General features: G+C 37.2%; 1 protein-coding gene across 1 annotated transcript in view; it reads right to left on the bottom strand.

Moving 5' to 3' along the window:
* The window catches only part of LOC121385242 (zinc finger protein castor homolog 1-like), an 87,484-nt gene extending 69,035 nt beyond the window's left edge, over nt 1–18,449 (bottom strand). The window contains exons 1-5 of the mRNA XM_041515837.1: nt 18,296–18,449; nt 15,709–15,799; nt 13,764–13,976; nt 11,835–11,972; nt 10,244–10,452 (exon numbers count right to left, since the gene is read on the bottom strand). Of these exons, the coding sequence (XP_041371771.1) occupies nt 10,244–10,452; nt 11,835–11,972; nt 13,764–13,935 (519 nt within the window). The 5' untranslated portion in view covers nt 13,936–13,976; nt 15,709–15,799; nt 18,296–18,449. The remainder of the gene's footprint in view (nt 1–10,243; nt 10,453–11,834; nt 11,973–13,763; nt 13,977–15,708; nt 15,800–18,295) is intronic.
* Between the last annotated feature and the right edge of the window lie 303 nt (nt 18,450–18,752).

The following is an 18,752-nucleotide window of genomic DNA, read 5'->3' as shown; positions in this document are numbered from 1 at the left end:
TGACGTTAACAGACCTGACTATTAACCTTTATCCTTAATAAATTGGCCAGTTAGGTAGCCAAAAAGGCTTTTAAAAATTCACGGCATACCCTCATTTTCTATAGCGACCCTGAACTTTTTAAAGCAAAAATAAAATAAAATAATAATAATAAAATACATTCTAAAATCATGATCCGTGAATTCTCAAGAATCAGAGGTATAGATAAGGCAATTCCAACCCGAGGGACAATTTTTTGCTTTTGCGAGGGCCGAGGTTTACCGAGGGTTGGAATTGCCTTATCTATACCTCACAACGGTGATTGATTCTTTTTCTTGCCCATTTAATTACAGTAACAAAACATTAATTTTGTAAACTACATACAGTTTGTGTATTGTTGAACGATCCGTAAACATTTCACCTACACACAATGAAACTCATTTAAGCATACGCTTGAAAATATAGTCCCACTTATGCAACGACATAAAAATGCAACAACTTAACAATAAATATAAAGTTGAAAATATTAATTTGTTTAAATATTTTTAAAACAATTATACAACGTGAAATGGCAAACAGAATTTTGAAAACCATGAGTTATGACGTCAATCGTTGTAAAACACGAGTTATGACGTCACGCGTATGTAGAAATTGTCTAGCCCTCGGGTCAGACAGATTTTTCTAGCATCGTGCCAAAGAGGAAAACCCTGTCTAGTGGGCAAGAACATGTTTTATGCACCGAAGAAAGTGATATTGACTTTGGCCAAGGTCAATATCAATTTCTTCGGTCCATAAAACATGATATTGCCCAAAATGTGGTCAATAGTTGTTTTATTACATAATCTTATCCATAAACCTCGTACATTCCTGCTTTGTTTATCAGAATCGAAAGACGCTAATGCTTATAATTTCCTACAGTGCGTTAAAACTGATGGGATTAAGTGACGTCACGTAATCCTATGTATTTGTAAGACAAGCAAAGGAATGCGGAAATAAACAGTTGAAACATTACCAAGACAAAAGTCAAATTCGAGACATTATAACCAGCAAGTGTCTGAATCATATTAATAGCAATTAAAAAAAAAAAAAGTGATAAATCTGAACATACATTTTACTGATTACCTCCAAATGCATTTTTTATTTGTAACATAAAATCCGGATAGTGCCGATTTCAACTGCATTTTGATATTTTGTACGTTTCTAAATCTGCGAGATATTCCTTACACAATTTGACGATTACTGACTTTGTCTTTGTCGTATTTGCGGAATTAAACTCCGTATAAATCAGTGTTTCTGAAAGAAAGAAATTTTTGAGTATGGCGTTATGGAATTGAATGCAACCACAGTCGACAGGAGGTATGGAGGACCTCTCCAAGAAAGAAAATGGGTTACGTTTTGGGTTAGGGTTAAGAAAATCACACAGTAATGATAAGAGTAATTAATTTTGTCAAATGTTAACTTAAAAGAAAATGATCTGCAAATTATTTTGGGTATGGCGCCATACCCATTTTACCCTCTGGCAGAAACCCTGTAAATAAAGATGTTATCTTTATATTGAAGGACAGCAAAGCTTTTTGTCACAAGTTTTTGATTGTTTAGATTAGAATTAGCAGTTGACGTCATTAATTGGATAGAATTTTGTCTCATGTTTATTTTCATTGGTTAAATCTCCCAGGGCAATATCACTTTTGGTCGGACCGGTGGGACCGTCTCAGGGCAATATCACTATTTACGGATGGTCATGTGACTGGTTTTTGACCACTAAGAATACAGATATATTTTCGTTACGTAATAATCATAACTATGTCCATAGAGATCTGATGATAATACTTTGCCGGTTGAACCTCACTGCCGCCTGCCGCCATCTATTTTTAGAAACGGGGTCACAGCAGTGCACGTTGTGGTGCAATATCCTATTGTTCTATAAATAAAGTGCGCGCGTCACCCATACTGACTAGGTCAGAACACTCTATAGTAAATACACGATACCCTTTTAAATCGGATGACAGGTGCTTGCACCTGCGTATTGTATTAATATTGTTTGGCAATGACTTCTTGAATAATTAGTACAAGTGTTATTTCAGTGCATGGTGTGGTGCAGTGTCCAATTATTCTATAAATAAAGTACGCAACACCCCAACTGCATGGCTGGGTCTATTCGGGTCACGCTGTAGTAAACTAACGCTACGGGCCGAACCGAGTCACGAGTGCTCATACCCTGCTTATTGTATTGACATTGACAATGGCTTCACAGATAATAAGGTCACATTCAGACGTGTGCAGTCCGCTTTTCTATACATTCATTTAAGAGTGTTGCAAATATTATGAAAACATTGTATTGTAGGCAACTGTTTACATTCGATATAAATATTACCAACAATTTATTTTTATCTCATTAATCTATAATCATGCCTAGAGAAGGGTGGACAGAATATTTGTTGAATATTTATTTTAATCCAAAACACCCAGCTTCCTTTTCGGGAGTAAATAAACTGTATCGTATTGTAAAAAAGGAAGGGAAATTTGATATTAGCTTACACCATATCAAACGGTGGCTTGCTTCGCAAGACGCCTACTCGCTTCAGCGATCGTTGCGCTACAAATTCAAAAGAAACAGGCTTGTGGCGAGTGGACTGAATGCACGATGGGATGTTGATTTAGCAGACGTTTCTAATATTGAATTGGATAATGACGGTGTAAAATTCCTGTTGATATCTATCAATGTTTTTACAAGATATCTATGGGTTGAACCCATGAAAAACAAACAACCAGAATCTGTCATTAAAGCACTGAAGAAAATATTTGCCACTGCACCTTTACCAGGGATTATTAGATCAGATAAAGGCCGTGAATTCAATAATAAAAAAGTGAAATCATATTTGAAAGACAAAGATATAACATTCTATGTCACTCAGAATGAGACCAAAGCATCATATGCTGAGAGAGTGATCCGGACTCTGAAGGTTGCTATGTACAGATATTTTACATATAAACAGACTTATCACTACCTGGATATTCTACAAGATCTAGTAGATGGTTACAATCATAGACCACATAGGTCATTAAATCAGCGATCACCTTCAGACATCGACGAGCAAAATGAAGCTATGGTGTGGAAAGAGCAGTACATCGATCTTTTGAAAACAAAGTCTAAAACTAAAAGGAAACCTTTCAAATTTAAGGTTGGGGATCAAGTGAGAATTTCTCATTTGAAATACACCTTTCAAAGAGATTATCAAGAAAAATGGACTGAAGAAATATTTATAATTAAGAGAAGATACTACAGAGATGGTTTTCCTATATATCAACTGAAAGATTATGCAGATGACCCCATTGAAGGTAGCTTCTACGAAAATGAGTTACAGCAAGTCTTCAAAACGGACAATAACATTTGGAAGGTGGAGAAAGTGCTTAAGAGAAGAAAGAGGAGAGGTGAGAAACAGGTGTTTGTTAAGTGGATGGGCTATCCTAAGAAGTTTAACAGCTGGATTCCAGAAGCAAATCTCCAGTTGGTATAAATAATAGCGAGTGTTGTATTTGAGTTAGTTTATACCTGAACATCATGGGATCAACATCGTATCCAGATTGTCAGAAAATGTTTTCGAGGAGGGATGCCATGCTCAGACATAGACAGACCAGTCATTCACCATCACCACCACCACCACCACCACCACCACCATCATCATCACCACCACCACCACCACCACCACCATCATCATCATCACCACCACCACCACCACCACCACCACCACCACCACAAGGAATGCAAGCTCAGCAGGTATCAGATGAAGAACCGTTTTATTTTACTATACCTTCCAATGTCATTTTCGTGGGCCCTAGTGGATGTGGGAAAACAATGTTTATGTATCATATACTTCGGAAAGGACTCATCAAGCCAACACCTAACAACATTGTATGGTGTTACAACGAGTGGCAACCCCTTTATGATACTATTCGTGAGACCATGCCTCAAATTCAGTTTGTGAAAGGTATCCCTTACAACCTGCAGGACAACAACTACTTTGATGCACACAACAATAATGTTTTAATTCTGGATGATCACATGACCGAGGCCAAGGATGATAAACGTATTTCTCAACTTTTTACTCGTACTTCACATCACAAGAATGTCATTAATTTTTTACTGTTACAAAATTTGTTTCCGAGAGGGAGAGGGAAAGAGTCACGTGACATTGCTCTGAATTCACATTTTGTGACTCTGTTCAATTCACCCGTGGACAGGCAACAAGTGAACTTGTTTGCAAGAAGAATTTTTCTCAACAATACTGATCGTTTTATGTCTGTGTATGAAGCAGCTGTTCAACAACCTTATGGTAATCTGACTATTGATTTACGACCTTCTACCTCTGAGAATGAGAGACTTAAACCTAATGTTATAACTACTAGTGACAGTGTTTCTCAACAACCTATAAAAGAACCATCAATTCGAGAGTCACCTCAGTTGAATAGTAACAGTCCTCCTGTGAACATCAAACACAACAACTTAAACGACGTGAGAGAAACTTCTGAAGTTAACAGTGAATTTAATTATAGTGATACTGAGGATATTGATACAGTTGTCAACATGCCTTCCTGTGACGAATGCGGTATTTTGTTTGAGAACAACCATGATCTTCAACGTCATGTACGAACCTGGTGTCCCGAAAATGGGGGTCAACCTTTAAGGAAACGAGCCAAACTGCATGAAGAACCCATCAATACCGATGTAAAAGATTCCAAATTGGATTACAAAGAATGGGAAGCTGCTGGTCTGACAGAGATGTGGAAGTTGACCTTGAAAACTTGTAAAGAAAACATTCAGGCAAAGAAAGAAACTTATGAAGATCAAGGGAAGTCTGAAAGATGGATTAAAAGGAAGTTACAAAAATGTTGGGAAAAAACTTTCATTGACAGAATGGTTCGAGCCCTACAGTTTGTGACTTATTTCAGTGAAGCACCCTTGTTCAAAACCATACTGTCTAAAGTGAAGAATATGGACCCTGAGACGGACCCAGATGTAATCTCTACCAAGATTGAATTGTGGATGAAACCCAATGTCAAAGATATACTGTCCCAGATAGATTTTTCTGAAGCTGAGGACTTAGTCAATGATCAAGAAGAAGAAAATGAAAATGATACAGATACTGAATAGTTTTGTGTATATGTACATGTAAGATACAGTCAAGAGTTTCCCTTTATCCTTGACACGTATCATAATATATGTATGTTGAGAGAAATAAAATACATTGTAGTAATCAAGCATTTCTCTTGTTATTTATTTATTGTATTAAGTTAAATAAAAAAAAAAAAAAAAAAAAGCATTAAACAAGTGAAGTTTATTACAAGAAAAACTAAATCTGTTTTATTAAGAGGGCACCATATAAAAAGGTTAACATATATACATACATGAAAATCATTATAAGGTATGAAGTGGTTCTCATTTACAATAGACAATATTATGCACATGTGGTTTATAGCCTAATCAATGATTCCAGGATGAGTACGGTAGTGTCCATGGGCTAGAGTATGGATTCCATCTTCAAGGACATAGCGTTTGTCATCGTAGGGAGATAAACTTATCTTGTTAGTAGCTACACTGTACAGCTGATGATTCACACTCTGAATATTAGTCATGCTATGTCTCAGTTGTGAATGTTCAAACAAACATTTCTTATACATAGTATGCTTCAGGACCTTTTTTATCACAGTTTTACTAACACCTTTAGCTATTTTTTTCTCTTTCCCCTCATACAAAACCGAATACATTTTCGGTCTAAGACCTACAAACTCTTCCATGACAGATCCCCCAAGCTCATCCTTCATTTTACCTAACACTTTGGCATTTACAGTAGAGAAGAGAGGGTGAGAGAGATTATAGTTACTTGTGTCAAACAAGTTGACATGTTTCTGAAAATCGGAATAGATATCTTCTGTTTCTACCTCATAACACAGTGAATCTGTATCCGTGAATAAAAGCTGGACTTTATTACCATACTTTGCTCTCATGAAATTATAGTGAAATTCATACATAACAATTTTAGACATGTCTAGAATTGAAAATCCGGCATAGATAGGCTGATTAAGAACGATAGTGGCTTTCTTAAGATGAACTGCAGCCAAATCAGGGTTAAATATTTTAAAACCTTCAAATGTGGGTTTAGCACAGAGTTTCTTTAAACGTTTCTTTGAATTTACCAGCTCCACATTCACATGTTTTCTTACATTCATCATGCTTCGACCAAAACAGGAGTTGTTCATCAACTTAAAAAAGCTTTTTCAGTTTCATTTTTAGACTGCTTTTCTTTTTTCCGTGTTGAAATCGATATAGGTCTTTAACCATGGAGACTGTCTAAACTGAATCGCTCTATGGATCTTTGTCAACCTTATTCCCTGTCTGAGATAGAATTGTAAGTTTCTGTAATGTAGTACATATTTCTCTTTATCATTGAGGTTTGGAACTAGTTTTCGTAGAAGCTACCTTCAATGGGGTCATCTGCATAATCTTTCAGTTGATATATAGGAAAACCATCTCTGTAGTATCTTCTCTTAATTATAAATATTTCTTCAGTCCATTTTTCTTGATAATCTCTTTGAAAGGTGTATTTCAAATGAGAAATTCTCACTTGATCCCCAACCTTAAATTTGAAAGGTTTCCTTTTAGTTTTAGACTTTGTTTTCAAAAGATCGATGTACTGCTCTTTCCACACCATAGCTTCATTTTGCTCGTCGATGTCTGAAGGTGATCGCTGATTTAATGACCTATGTGGTCTATGATTGTAACCATCTACTAGATCTTGTAGAATATCCAGGTAGTGATAAGTCTGTTTATATGTAAAATATCTGTACATAGCAACCTTCAGAGTCCGGATCACTCTCTCAGCATATGATGCTTTGGTCTCATTCTGAGTGACATAGAATGTTATATCTTTGTCTTTCAAATATGATTTCACTTTTTTATTATTGAATTCACGGCCTTTATCTGATCTAATAATCCCTGGTAAAGGTGCAGTGGCAAATATTTTCTTCAGTGCTTTAATGACAGATTCTGGTTGTTTGTTTTTCATGGGTTCAACCCATAGATATCTTGTAAAAACATTGATAGATATCAACAGGAATTTTACACCGTCATTATCCAATTCAATATTAGAAACGTCTGCTAAATCAACATCCCATCGTGCATTCAGTCCACTCGCCACAAGCCTGTTTCTTTTGAATTTGTAGCGCAACGATCGCTGAAGCGAGTAGGCGTCTCGCGAAGCAAGCCACCGTTTGATATGGTGTAAGCTAATATCAAATTTCCCTTCCTTTTTTACAATACGATACAGTTTATTTACTCCCGAAAAGGAAGCTGGGTGTTTTGGATTAAAATAAATATTCAACAAATATTCTGTCCACCCTTCTCTAGGCATGATTATAGATTAATGAGATAAAAATAAATTGTTGGTAATATTTATATCGTATGTAAACAGTTGCCTACAATACAATGTTTTCATAATATTTGCAACACTCTTAAATGAATGTATAGAAAAGCGGACTGCACACGTCTGAATGTGACCTTATTATCTGTGAAGCCATTGTCAATGTCAATACAATAAGCAGGGTATGAGCACTCGTGACTCGGTTCGGCCCGTAGCGTTAGTTTACTACAGCGTGACCCGAATAGACCCAGCCATGCAGTTGGGGTGTTGCGTACTTTATTTATAGAATAATTGGACACTGCACCACACCATGCACTGAAATAACACTTGTACTAATTATTCAAGAAGTCATTGCCAAACAATATTAATACAATACGCAGGTGCAAGCACCTGTCATCCGATTTAAAAGGGTATCGTGTATTTACTATAGAGTGTTCTGACCTAGTCAGTATGAGTGACGCGCGCACTTTATTTATAGAACAATAGGATATTGCACCACAACGTGCACTGCTGTGACCCCGTTTCTAAAAATAGATGGCGGCAGGCGGCAGTGAGGTTCAACCGGCAAAGTATTATCATCAGAGATCAAATACATTAACCCTAATATGAGCACACTATTTTTAATATTAAAATACAATACTGTTAATATCTAATCTCAGCTTGCCTAGAAATATTAATATACTAATTTGTTAATTTGAATAGTTGTACAATTCTCAGAAAGCATATTGTGTATTTTGCTTCCTGTAAATTTTGAGTCTTTGATCACTAACCTGGCTTCTTTGGACTGCTGTGTAATGGTGGTTCGCCCCATTGGTGTTTTCTCTTCTGCGCGTGCGACGACGTTGACGAATGGCCCTGTCGAACAGCAAAAGAATGAAAGAAAATATTTGTTACGCTCATCCTTGTAAATATGAAAATAATGAACACGGCCCCGTTCCACAAAACGATCTTAGCCCTAAGATCACCGTAACTGCACACCTAACATATGCACTTAAGGTGATCTTAGCGCTAACATCGCTTTGTGGAACGGGGCCCTGAACATGCATTAATATGAACCACGAAACCATTACCACAATTAAAAAAGTCTTATCTCGGCACAAAGAAGAGTCAAAGGATGTTTTGACAAGGTCGTGATAGCTGAAGTCAATGCCTATTTTTTATTATTATTATATTTATTTATTTATTTAAATTATCACTTTTGGTAAACCCGATGTGTTTCTGGTTGTCTGGTGTTTTGAGGAATGTTGAAGAAATAATTGTGTGGAATACAGTGAAACCTCTCAAAACCGGACTCTCTGTAAACCGGAATTCCTCTCAAAACCGGACCCTCTGTAAACCGGAATTCCTCCCAAACCGGAAATTTTTCACGGTCCTTTTTAAAAATCTGTACAGAACTTAACCTCTATAAACGGGATACCTCTAAAAACCGGACATTTTACTTGGTTCCGAGGGTGTCCGGTTTAGAGGAGTTTCACTGTATAAGAAAGAACTTATAAAAGATTCCCTGTCGAGGTTATAAAGATGCTTTTGAAAGTGATTTTCTTGCTAATATTCCAGCCAGTGCACCACATCTGGTAAATCAAAGGTCGTGGTATGTGCTATCCTGTCTGTGGGGTGGTGCATATAAAAGATCCTTTGCTACTAATGGAAAAATGTAGCGGGGTTCGTCTCTAAGACTATAATAACCAAATGTTTGATATTCAATAGCCGTTGATTAATAAATCAGTGCTCTAGTGGTGTCGTTGAACAAACTTTAAAATTTAAACTTGTTGCTAATAACATAGTGAATTAAGAATCAGCACTTGACAAGCAGGTAGAACCGCTGGAAGGCGTTTCATTGCTGCTTGTCATAATCAAAGTTTAAAGTTTGTTTTGTTTAACGACACCACTAGAGCACATTGATTAATTAGTCATAATCAGTGGCAGATCCAGGTTGTTGTTGGTGTTTGTTTTGTGTGGGGGGTTTTTGGGGGGAGACGAGTTTTTTTTGGGTTTTTTTGTGGATTTTTTTTTTGGGGGGGGGGGGGGGGAGTGGAGAGGACTAAGGGCAAATGACACAAGGACCAACTCGTGAAATGTCAACCCAATTATTATTTTTTTTAAACCCAGAAAAAATACACTTGAATATATTTGGGAGGGGGAGACACAGACCACGCCATTTAAGAGGGGAGTTATCACTCTTGCTCCCCACCACTCCTTTGGGACTAGTTCAAGGAGACTAATTTTAGCTCCCCATAGTACGTAATTTAAATGGTATCAGTATGGCAATATCGTAAATGGCCAGAGATCACAGTTATCTTCCCATTTGGTTGTCCAGAAATTTGTCCGCGCATGTAGTCTGCTGTTTGACTGTGATCATTTCATGGCAGACAGCTTTGAAGTGGTAACTATTTGACTGAAGTTGACAAGGGAGAGCATGTAGTCTGTAAATATGTGTAACGTGTTGACATTCAAGACTTGTTTGTTGTAATTCCGGCCCATACAAAAGTAGTATTGTTTGTGTAAAATGGGGGTACTCCGGCCAGGTTTAGTGGGTGTGTTTGGTTAAACCAATATCCTGGGAGAAAGAGCTGGACAACAGGGCTTGTCCTTTTCAGGGTATGTTTCCCCCATGCAGGCGAAGGTACATACCAAAATCTATGAGCCTGCTGATAGTAAAAAATGTTATAGCCACTAACGTTATATTTATATAGAAACATATAGCGTAATTAATATTGGTATGTGGCCAAATGGCTCCAAATAATCGAAGTTTGGGAGCAAAAATCACTCCCCTCAATTTGTATTTCATTTTAACTTTTGTTCAGCTTATAATTCAATTAAGGGTCAAGTCGCTATCCTTGGCACACACCTCAGCTATGTGAATTAGTGAGGAATCCCCGGAACCTGCAGCCGACTTGTCCGGACTCCGCTGGGTCGATGTGTTTGGTGTTGGCGTGCCCTTTCCAGGTGGGTTTGATGTGGAAGCAATATTCTGGGCGGCCAATTTGAGAAAAAGCTGCTCATGTGCGTTTTTGTGGCGCGTCAAATCTCTGTTGTAGCGAATTACAGTTCCACAGCCTATAACATACAAAGAGTTAGTGTGTTTTCTTTAACGACACCACTAGAGAACATTGATTAATTATTAATAATCGGCTAAAAAAAACTATTTTAAGCATCCAGTAGCTGATGATAATTAAGAGAAAAAAAAAAAAAATGCAGTCAAGCAGATGGTAATGCTGACAAGTAGTCATCAGAGGAAACCCGCTACATTTGTCCTAATGCAGCAAGGCATCTTTTATATGCACTTTCCCCACAGACAGGAAAGCCTTTGGATCAATTGTGGTGCACTGGTTAGAACGAGAAAACCTCCAATGTAAATGGATCCACCAAGGTGGTTCGATCCTGCGACACAAGCACCTCAAACGGGCACTCAACCGACCGAGCTATAACATACAAATGCAGTCAAACCTGTGGTATGCATCCACCAAAGTGTGTATTAAAAAGTGGTATTTTAAGACAGGTCGTTGTTTAATACGGGTCAGTTTATACTGTATTAGAGAACTTAGGAGAATGAAAACGTGTCTTCGTAGCACAGGTGGCTGATAAAATACAGGTGTCCACTAAAGCAGATTTGACAAATATACGTTTCTCAATCTGATCTGATGCTTTCATGCTATTTGGTACCAATATATGCGTGAGGGCACTTTGTTCAGTTCCCCATCTGCTTGAAAACTCAAGAAGATTTACGAAAACAATCCACTGGCCTCGGTGGCGCAGTAGTTAAACGATCGGACTACAGGCTGTAAGGTACAGAGCTCGCAGCCCGATACCGGCGCCAACCCTGAGCGAGTTCTTAAGGATTCAATGGGTAGGTGTAAGGCCACTACACCACTCTTCCACTCACTAACCACTGGACAGACTGACCCAGGTAGCTGAGATGTGGACAGGACAGCGTGCAGATACCTTAATTGAGGTGTGTAAGTTGAAATAACATGAAATCAATCCATTTAAGATTAATTAATGCCTTTTTACCTTTTCGAGAACATCCGTAATTGTGTTCGGCTTCATTGTTTGAAGTAGGGGCGAGGCGTAGCCCAGTGGTACAGCGCTCGCTTGATGCACGGTCGGTTTGGGATCGATCCCCGTCAGTGGGCCCATTGCACTATTTCTCGCTCCAGCCAGTGCACCACGACTGGTATATCAAAGGCCGTGGCATCTGCTATGGTGTCTATGGGATGGTGCATATAAAAGATCCCTTGCTGCTATTCGAAAAGAGTAGCCCATGAAGTGGCGACAGCGGGTTTCCTGCCTCAATATCTGTGTGATCCTTAACCATATGTCTGACGCCATATAACCGTAAATAAAATGTGTTGAGTGCGTCGTTAAGTAACACATTTCCTTCCTGTATAGTTATTACATTAAATAAATTAACGCGTTAAATAATCATGATGTTGACTTACCTGGCCTAAGACAATGGGTGTGATTAGATCTTTTGGATTCCAGACAGCCAGAAACCAAGCATGTTTCATGCTTCAAAAATCTCTTGAATCCATTTGCAATCAGGTCGATGTTATTTTCGTGAAGCTTCTCGTGCCTGTCTTAAAAAAGGAAAGAAGACGAAAAAATTGAATAAAGAAAGAAATGTTTTATTTAACGACGCACTCAACACATTTTATTTACGGTTATATGGCATCAGGCATATGGTTAAGGACCAATGTGTATTACAACGTTTATTCATATTAGTCTTACTGCCAAACAGCTATATATGATTACAAACGAATCGCCACACAATTTTACAGGGGCTACAACTAATATTTTGGATTGAATAATGAAAATACATGGTGAAAAGTGTTCAGGTCAGCTCATGTTGCCCGAATTTCTCTACTGTTTTTTTTCCCGAATTTGAGTTTTTTCTCTAGGATTGGGGGGAGAGGCATTGCGGCTCCCTGTCTCATACGCTTATGTTTGGGGGGGGGGGGGGGTTGCCCCCTGCCTCATACGCTTATGTGGGAAAGTGTATGTAAAAGATCCCTTGCTACATTAGGAACAATGTAGCGGGTTTCCTCTGATGACTACGTGTCAGAATTACCAAATGTTTGACATCCATTAGCCGATGATTAATTAATCACTGTGCTCTAGTGGTGTCGTTAAACAAAACAAACTTTATTTGTTTTCGACTGGGTCTGAACGTAGCCTAGTGGTAAAGCAACTGCCTGATGAGCGACCGATGTTGGGTCGATCCCAGTTCGTGTACCAAAGACTGTGGCCTTTGCTGCAAGCGACTGGAGCGTAGACGCGCCGGAAATAATTTAGTGGCTAATTGGGGCCGCTTAGCGCTCTGCAAATGAATGAATGAATGAATGAATGAATGTTTAACGACACCCCAGCACGAAAAATACATCGGCTATTGGGTGTCAAACTATGGTAATGCAAATAAATAAAGTGATGATCAACATCAATATAAAAATTCAAGGTTTAAACAAAAACAGTGTAAAGAACTGTGCATAAATACAAATATAAATATCACAGAATTTTACGGATACTGAATTTTACTCTAAACTTCAATTTGTGCTGTATTGGCCATTCTCAAAGAGAATGTTACACCCCTGCACCACGGTGAGGTTACAGCACGCGCAGGGGCTGCAAATCAAGGGCAGATAAGTATGTTTCTAACAGAGGCTATTACGAGAGCAAGGCGTACGTTTGGAAGGTGATACGTAATGAGAGCGTATAATCGTCAGAATGTCCGTTTAGCTCTCTTACAGTCAGAGTACTCGGGCTAGTAGTACGTCTGCGGGGTGGTGCACATACAAGACTTCTTGCTGCTATCCCCCCAAAAAAACCCCTCAAAAAAAAAAACACCCCCCCCCCCCCCCCCCCCCAAAAAAAAAAAATACCCCCCCCCAAAAAAAACAAAACAACAACAACAAAACAACAACAACAAAAAACAACAACCACGTAACCCATGGAGTGACAGGAGACGGTTTCTTTTCTCATTATTGGAGAAAATTGAAGATAATATGAAGGAAGGAAGGAAATGGTTTATTTAACAACGCAATCGACACATTTTATTTACGGTTATATGGAGTAGAACATATGGTTAGAGACCACGCAGATATTGAGTGAGGACACTCGCTGTCACCACTTCATGTGCTACACTTTTCGATTAGCAGCAAGGAATCTTTTATATGCACCATCCCACATACAGGATAATACATAACATGGCCTTTGTTACACCAGTTGTGGAGCACTGGCTGGAGCGAGAAATAGCCGAATGGGCCCACCGACGGGAATCAATCCTAGATCGATCGCGCACCAGCCATACCCACCCACCCCAAAAAAAAAGAAAAAAAGAAAAAAGATGGATAAAAAATAAATGTATAGATTACTTGTGTTTGATTCTATCTTTGACGTGTATTCACAGGTCGGATGCATGGGATGGTTGCAATGGTAATGGTAGTCATACCAGCGAAACGGGCAGCCATCTCTTAGACAAAACTGATATTGTTTGGGATGTATAACATGAGTAGGCCTCTTCTCTTCAGAAAATAGATTTCCCATTTGCGAAGAATATTAACTGGGACAAATTTTGTAGGCGATGTCTGTATGAATACAAAAGGACAAACAATTAACAAAAACACAAGTTGATATGGTAATACAACTAGTTTAAAGGCATACTGTCGCAGATTTAAGGACCTTATTTCTCTAAAAAATTCACAGACCAAATCTAGCTATTGTATCACTTTAACTAGACCATGATGGAGTGAAATCCATGCCAACCCTCTCAGCAATGTTAGATTTTGAATTATGGACCATTGCCATAATTCAATTATTTTTACAAAATATCATTAACAAGTGGAGTATGGTGGTTACGTAGATGGTTGAATAAAGTACATTTAGGGACAAATCAAATATATATATTTTTAAGTAATTCTTTGTAAGACCATGTAATAGGTCAATGGTCTGTGACAATATGTCTTTAACACAATTTGTTTTTGAATAATCACAAATCACAAGATCATATGATAATACAATTAGTTTGACAAAATAAACACACTCAAAAATATAAGAAAGAAAGAAATGTTTTATTTAACGACGCACTCAACACATTTTATTTACGGTTATATGACGTCAAACATATGGTTAAGGACCCCAAATATTTTGAGAGGAAACCCGCTGTCGCCACTACATGGGCTACTCTTTCCGATTAGCAGCAAGGGATCTTTTATTTGCGCTTCCCACAGGCAGAATAGCACAAACCATGGCCTTTGTTGAACCAGTTATGGATCACTGGTCGGTGCAAGTGGTTTACGGAGCACTCACTCAGGGTTTGGAGTCGGTATCTGGATTAAAAATCCCATGCCTCGACTGGGATCCGAACCCAGTACCTACCAGCCTGTAGACCGATGGCCTAACCACGACGCCACCGAGGCCGGTAAAAATATAAGAATGCAAGTACAAATAGTTTAACAAATCATAATATCCAATGAGAATAAAAAAACAACCACACAACGAAACAGCAACAACAATAAAAATTTAAAAACCCACAAGAAAATATAAGAATACAAATAGTGCAACAAAACACTATATCATATGAGAATACATCTATTTTAACAACCACCACCACCCAACCCCTCCCCCCAAAAAACAACAACAAACCCCCCCCCCCAACAACAAAAAAAAAGAAAAAAAGAAAAAAGAGGAAGACAAAAACCCCACAAAAACCCCCAACAACCCAACAACAACAACCCCAAAACAACCCCAAACAAACCAACAACAACATAAAAACATGAAAATATAAGAATACAAATAGTTTAACAAAACTCAAGAAGATATAACAATTCAAACACAAACAGTGCAACAAAAGCACAAGATCATATGAGAACAGAAGTAATTTATCAAAATATTATACAAACAGAACCACAGTAAAATATAAGAATACAAACACAAATAGTGCAAGATAAAAAAGAAGATATATGAATAATGTAAGAAAGTTAAAATGTGTTTCGTTTAACGACACCACTAGAGCACAGTGAATCTATTAATCATCGGCTAGTGGATGTCAAACATTTGGTAATACTGACATATAGTCTTAGAGAGGAAACCCGCTACATTTTTCGATTAGTAGCAAGGATTATTTTATATGCACCATCCCACAAACAGGATAGTACATACCACGGTCTTTGATATACTAGTCGTAAAGCACTGGCTGGAACGAGAAATAACCCGAGGATCGATCCTAAACTGACCACGCATCAGGCATGCGCTTTACCACTGGGCTACGTCACACACCCGACCTAACAGCATTTGCCATATCAAAGGTAAGCTTGTCACCTGTGTTTGTATGGTCTTGGTGTTTTCAGTGATAGCGTGGTTTCCGCTCCTGTGTCGTCTGTTCTAACTGCTTTTGTTCTCCTTGCAATACCTGCCAAAAACAGGAAGTAAAATATGGCCTGCTGTTATTTCTTAATAATATCGACGGGGATTAATCCCAGACAGATGACGCATCCAGCTGGCGCTTTACCACTGGCTTAATTCCCGCCCTCAAGATGTGAGAATACAAACACAAAGAGTGCAGCAAAACACAAGAAGATATAAGACTATATACATTCAAACAGTGCAACAAAACACAAGAAGATATAAGACTATATACATTCAAACAGTGCAACAAAACACTAGAAGATATAAGACTATATACATTCAAGCAGTGCAACAAAACACAAGAAGATATAAGACTATATACATTCAAACAGTGCAACAAAACACAAGAAGATATAAGTCTATATACATTCAAACAGTGCAACAAAACACAAGAAGATATAAGTCTATATACATTCAAACAGTGCAACAAAACACAAGCAGATATAAGTCTATATAAATTCAAACAGTGCAACAAAAACACAAGAAGATATAAGACTATATACATTCAAAGAGTGCAACAAAACACAAGAAGATATAAGATTACACAAGAAGATATAAGTCTATATACATTCAAACAGTGCAACAAAACACAAGAAGATATAAGACTATATACATTCAAACAGTGCAACAAAACACAAGAAGATATAAGTCTATATACATTCAAACAGTGCAACAAAACACAAGAAGATTTATGTCTATATAAATTCAAAGAGTGCAACAAAAACACAAGAAGATATAAGACTCTATAAATTCAAAGATTGCAACAAAAACACAAGAAGATATAAGACTCTATAAATTCAAAGAGTGCAACAAAAACACAAGAAGATATAAGACTCTATAAATTCAAAGAGTGCAACAAAACACAAGAAGATTTAAGACTATATAAATTCAAAGAGTGGAACAAAAACACAAGAAAATATAAGACTCTATAAATTAAAACAGTGCAACAAAACACAAGAAGATATAAGACTATATAAATTAAAACAGTGCAACAAAACACAAGAAGATATAAGACTATATAAATTAAAAGAGTGCAACAAAACACAAGAAGATATAAGACTATATAAATTCAAAAAGTCCAACAAAAACAGAAGAAGATATAAGACTCTATAAATTCAAAGAGTGCAACAAAAACACAAGAAGATATAAGACTATATAAATTAAAACAGTGCAACAAAACACAAGAAGATATAAGACTATATACATTCAAAGAGTGCATCAAAACACAAGACGATATAAGACTATATAAATTCAAAGAGTGCATCAAAGCACAAGAAGATATAAGACTATATAAATACAAAGAGTGCAACAAAAACACAAGAAGATATCAGACTATATAAATTCAAAGAGTGCAACAAAACACAAGAAGATATAAGACTATAAATTCAAAGAGTGCAACAAAACACAAGTAGATATAAGACTATATAAATTCAAAAAGTCCAACAAAAACACAAGAAGATATAAGACTCTATAAATTCAAAGAGTGCAACAAAAACACAAGAAGATATAAGACTATATAAATTCAAAGAGTGCAACAAAACACAAGAAGATATAAGACTATATAAATTAAAACAGTGCAACAAAACACAAGAAGATATAAGACTCTATAAATTAAAACAGTGCAACAAAACACAAGGAGATATAAGACTCTATAAATTAAAACAGTGCAACAAAACACAAGAAGATATAAGACTCTATAAATTCAAAGAGTGCAACAAAAACACAAGAAGATATAAGACTATATAAATTCAAACAGTGCATCAAAACACAAGAAGATATAAGACTATATAAATTAAAACAGTGCAACAAAACACAAGAAGATATAAGACTCTATAAATTCAAAGAGTGCAACAAAACACAAGAAGATATAAGACTCTATAAATTAAACAGTGCAACAAAACACAAGAAGATATAAGACTCTATAAATTCAAACAGTGCATCAAAACACAAGAAGATATAAGACTATAAATCCAAAGAGTGCAACAAAACACATGAAGATATAAGACTCTATAAATTCAAACAGTGCAACAAAACACAAGAAGATATAAGACTCTATAAATTCAAAGAGTGCAACAAAAACACAAGAAGATATAAGACTATATAAATTCAAACAGTGCATCAAAACACAGAAGATATAAATTCAGAGCAGTAGAGCACATTGATATATTAATAATCGGCTGTTGGATGTCAAACTTATGGTCATTTTGACACAGCCAAAGAGAGGAAACCCGCTACATTGTTTTTCCATTAGTAGCAAGGGATCTTTTATATGTACCATCCCACAGACAGGATACCACATACCACGGCCTTTGATATACCAGTCGTGGTGTACTGGCTGGAACGAGAAATAGCCCAAATGGGCCCACCGACCGCGCATCAAGTGAGTGCTCTACGACTGGACTACGGCCCACACCTGACTCAAAGCTGTACAAAGTATGTGGCATATTTACAGTGTCAGTTATTTTAACCCATAGGTATAATAACAATATATATTACATACCTGAAACTATATTCCGTTCACATCTAGAATACTATTCCAAATACAGTGAAAACAAAATAGATTATTTCAATTTTCGTTTCTGATGGAATCGAAGGTAGGCTGAAATACCTAGAAAAAGAGTAAACAAAGATAACGAATCACGCCAGACGTTAAGATTACGGGTCGGGGCTTCTATCAAAGGTACTGTTTGTACGAGATGATTTTTGCGAATATCCTACATATGGTGCGGGATCTAGCTTATTCGATAGAGATAGATAAATAGAAAAATGTTTTATTTAGCGACGCACTCAACACATTTTATTTACGGTTATATGGCGTCAGACATATGGTTAAGGACCACACAGATATTGAGAGAGGAAACCCGTTGTCTCCACTTCATGGGCTACTCTTATCGATTAGCAGCAAGGGATATTTTATATGCACCATCCCACAGACAGGGTAGTATATACCACGGCCT

This window comes from Gigantopelta aegis, chromosome 11 (assembly GCF_016097555.1).
Source record: "Gigantopelta aegis isolate Gae_Host chromosome 11, Gae_host_genome, whole genome shotgun sequence".
Taxonomy (NCBI): Eukaryota; Metazoa; Mollusca; class Gastropoda; order Neomphalida; family Peltospiridae; genus Gigantopelta; species Gigantopelta aegis.
The sequence above is the reverse complement of the archived record's forward strand: the minus strand, read 5'-3'. Positions and strand labels throughout refer to the sequence as shown.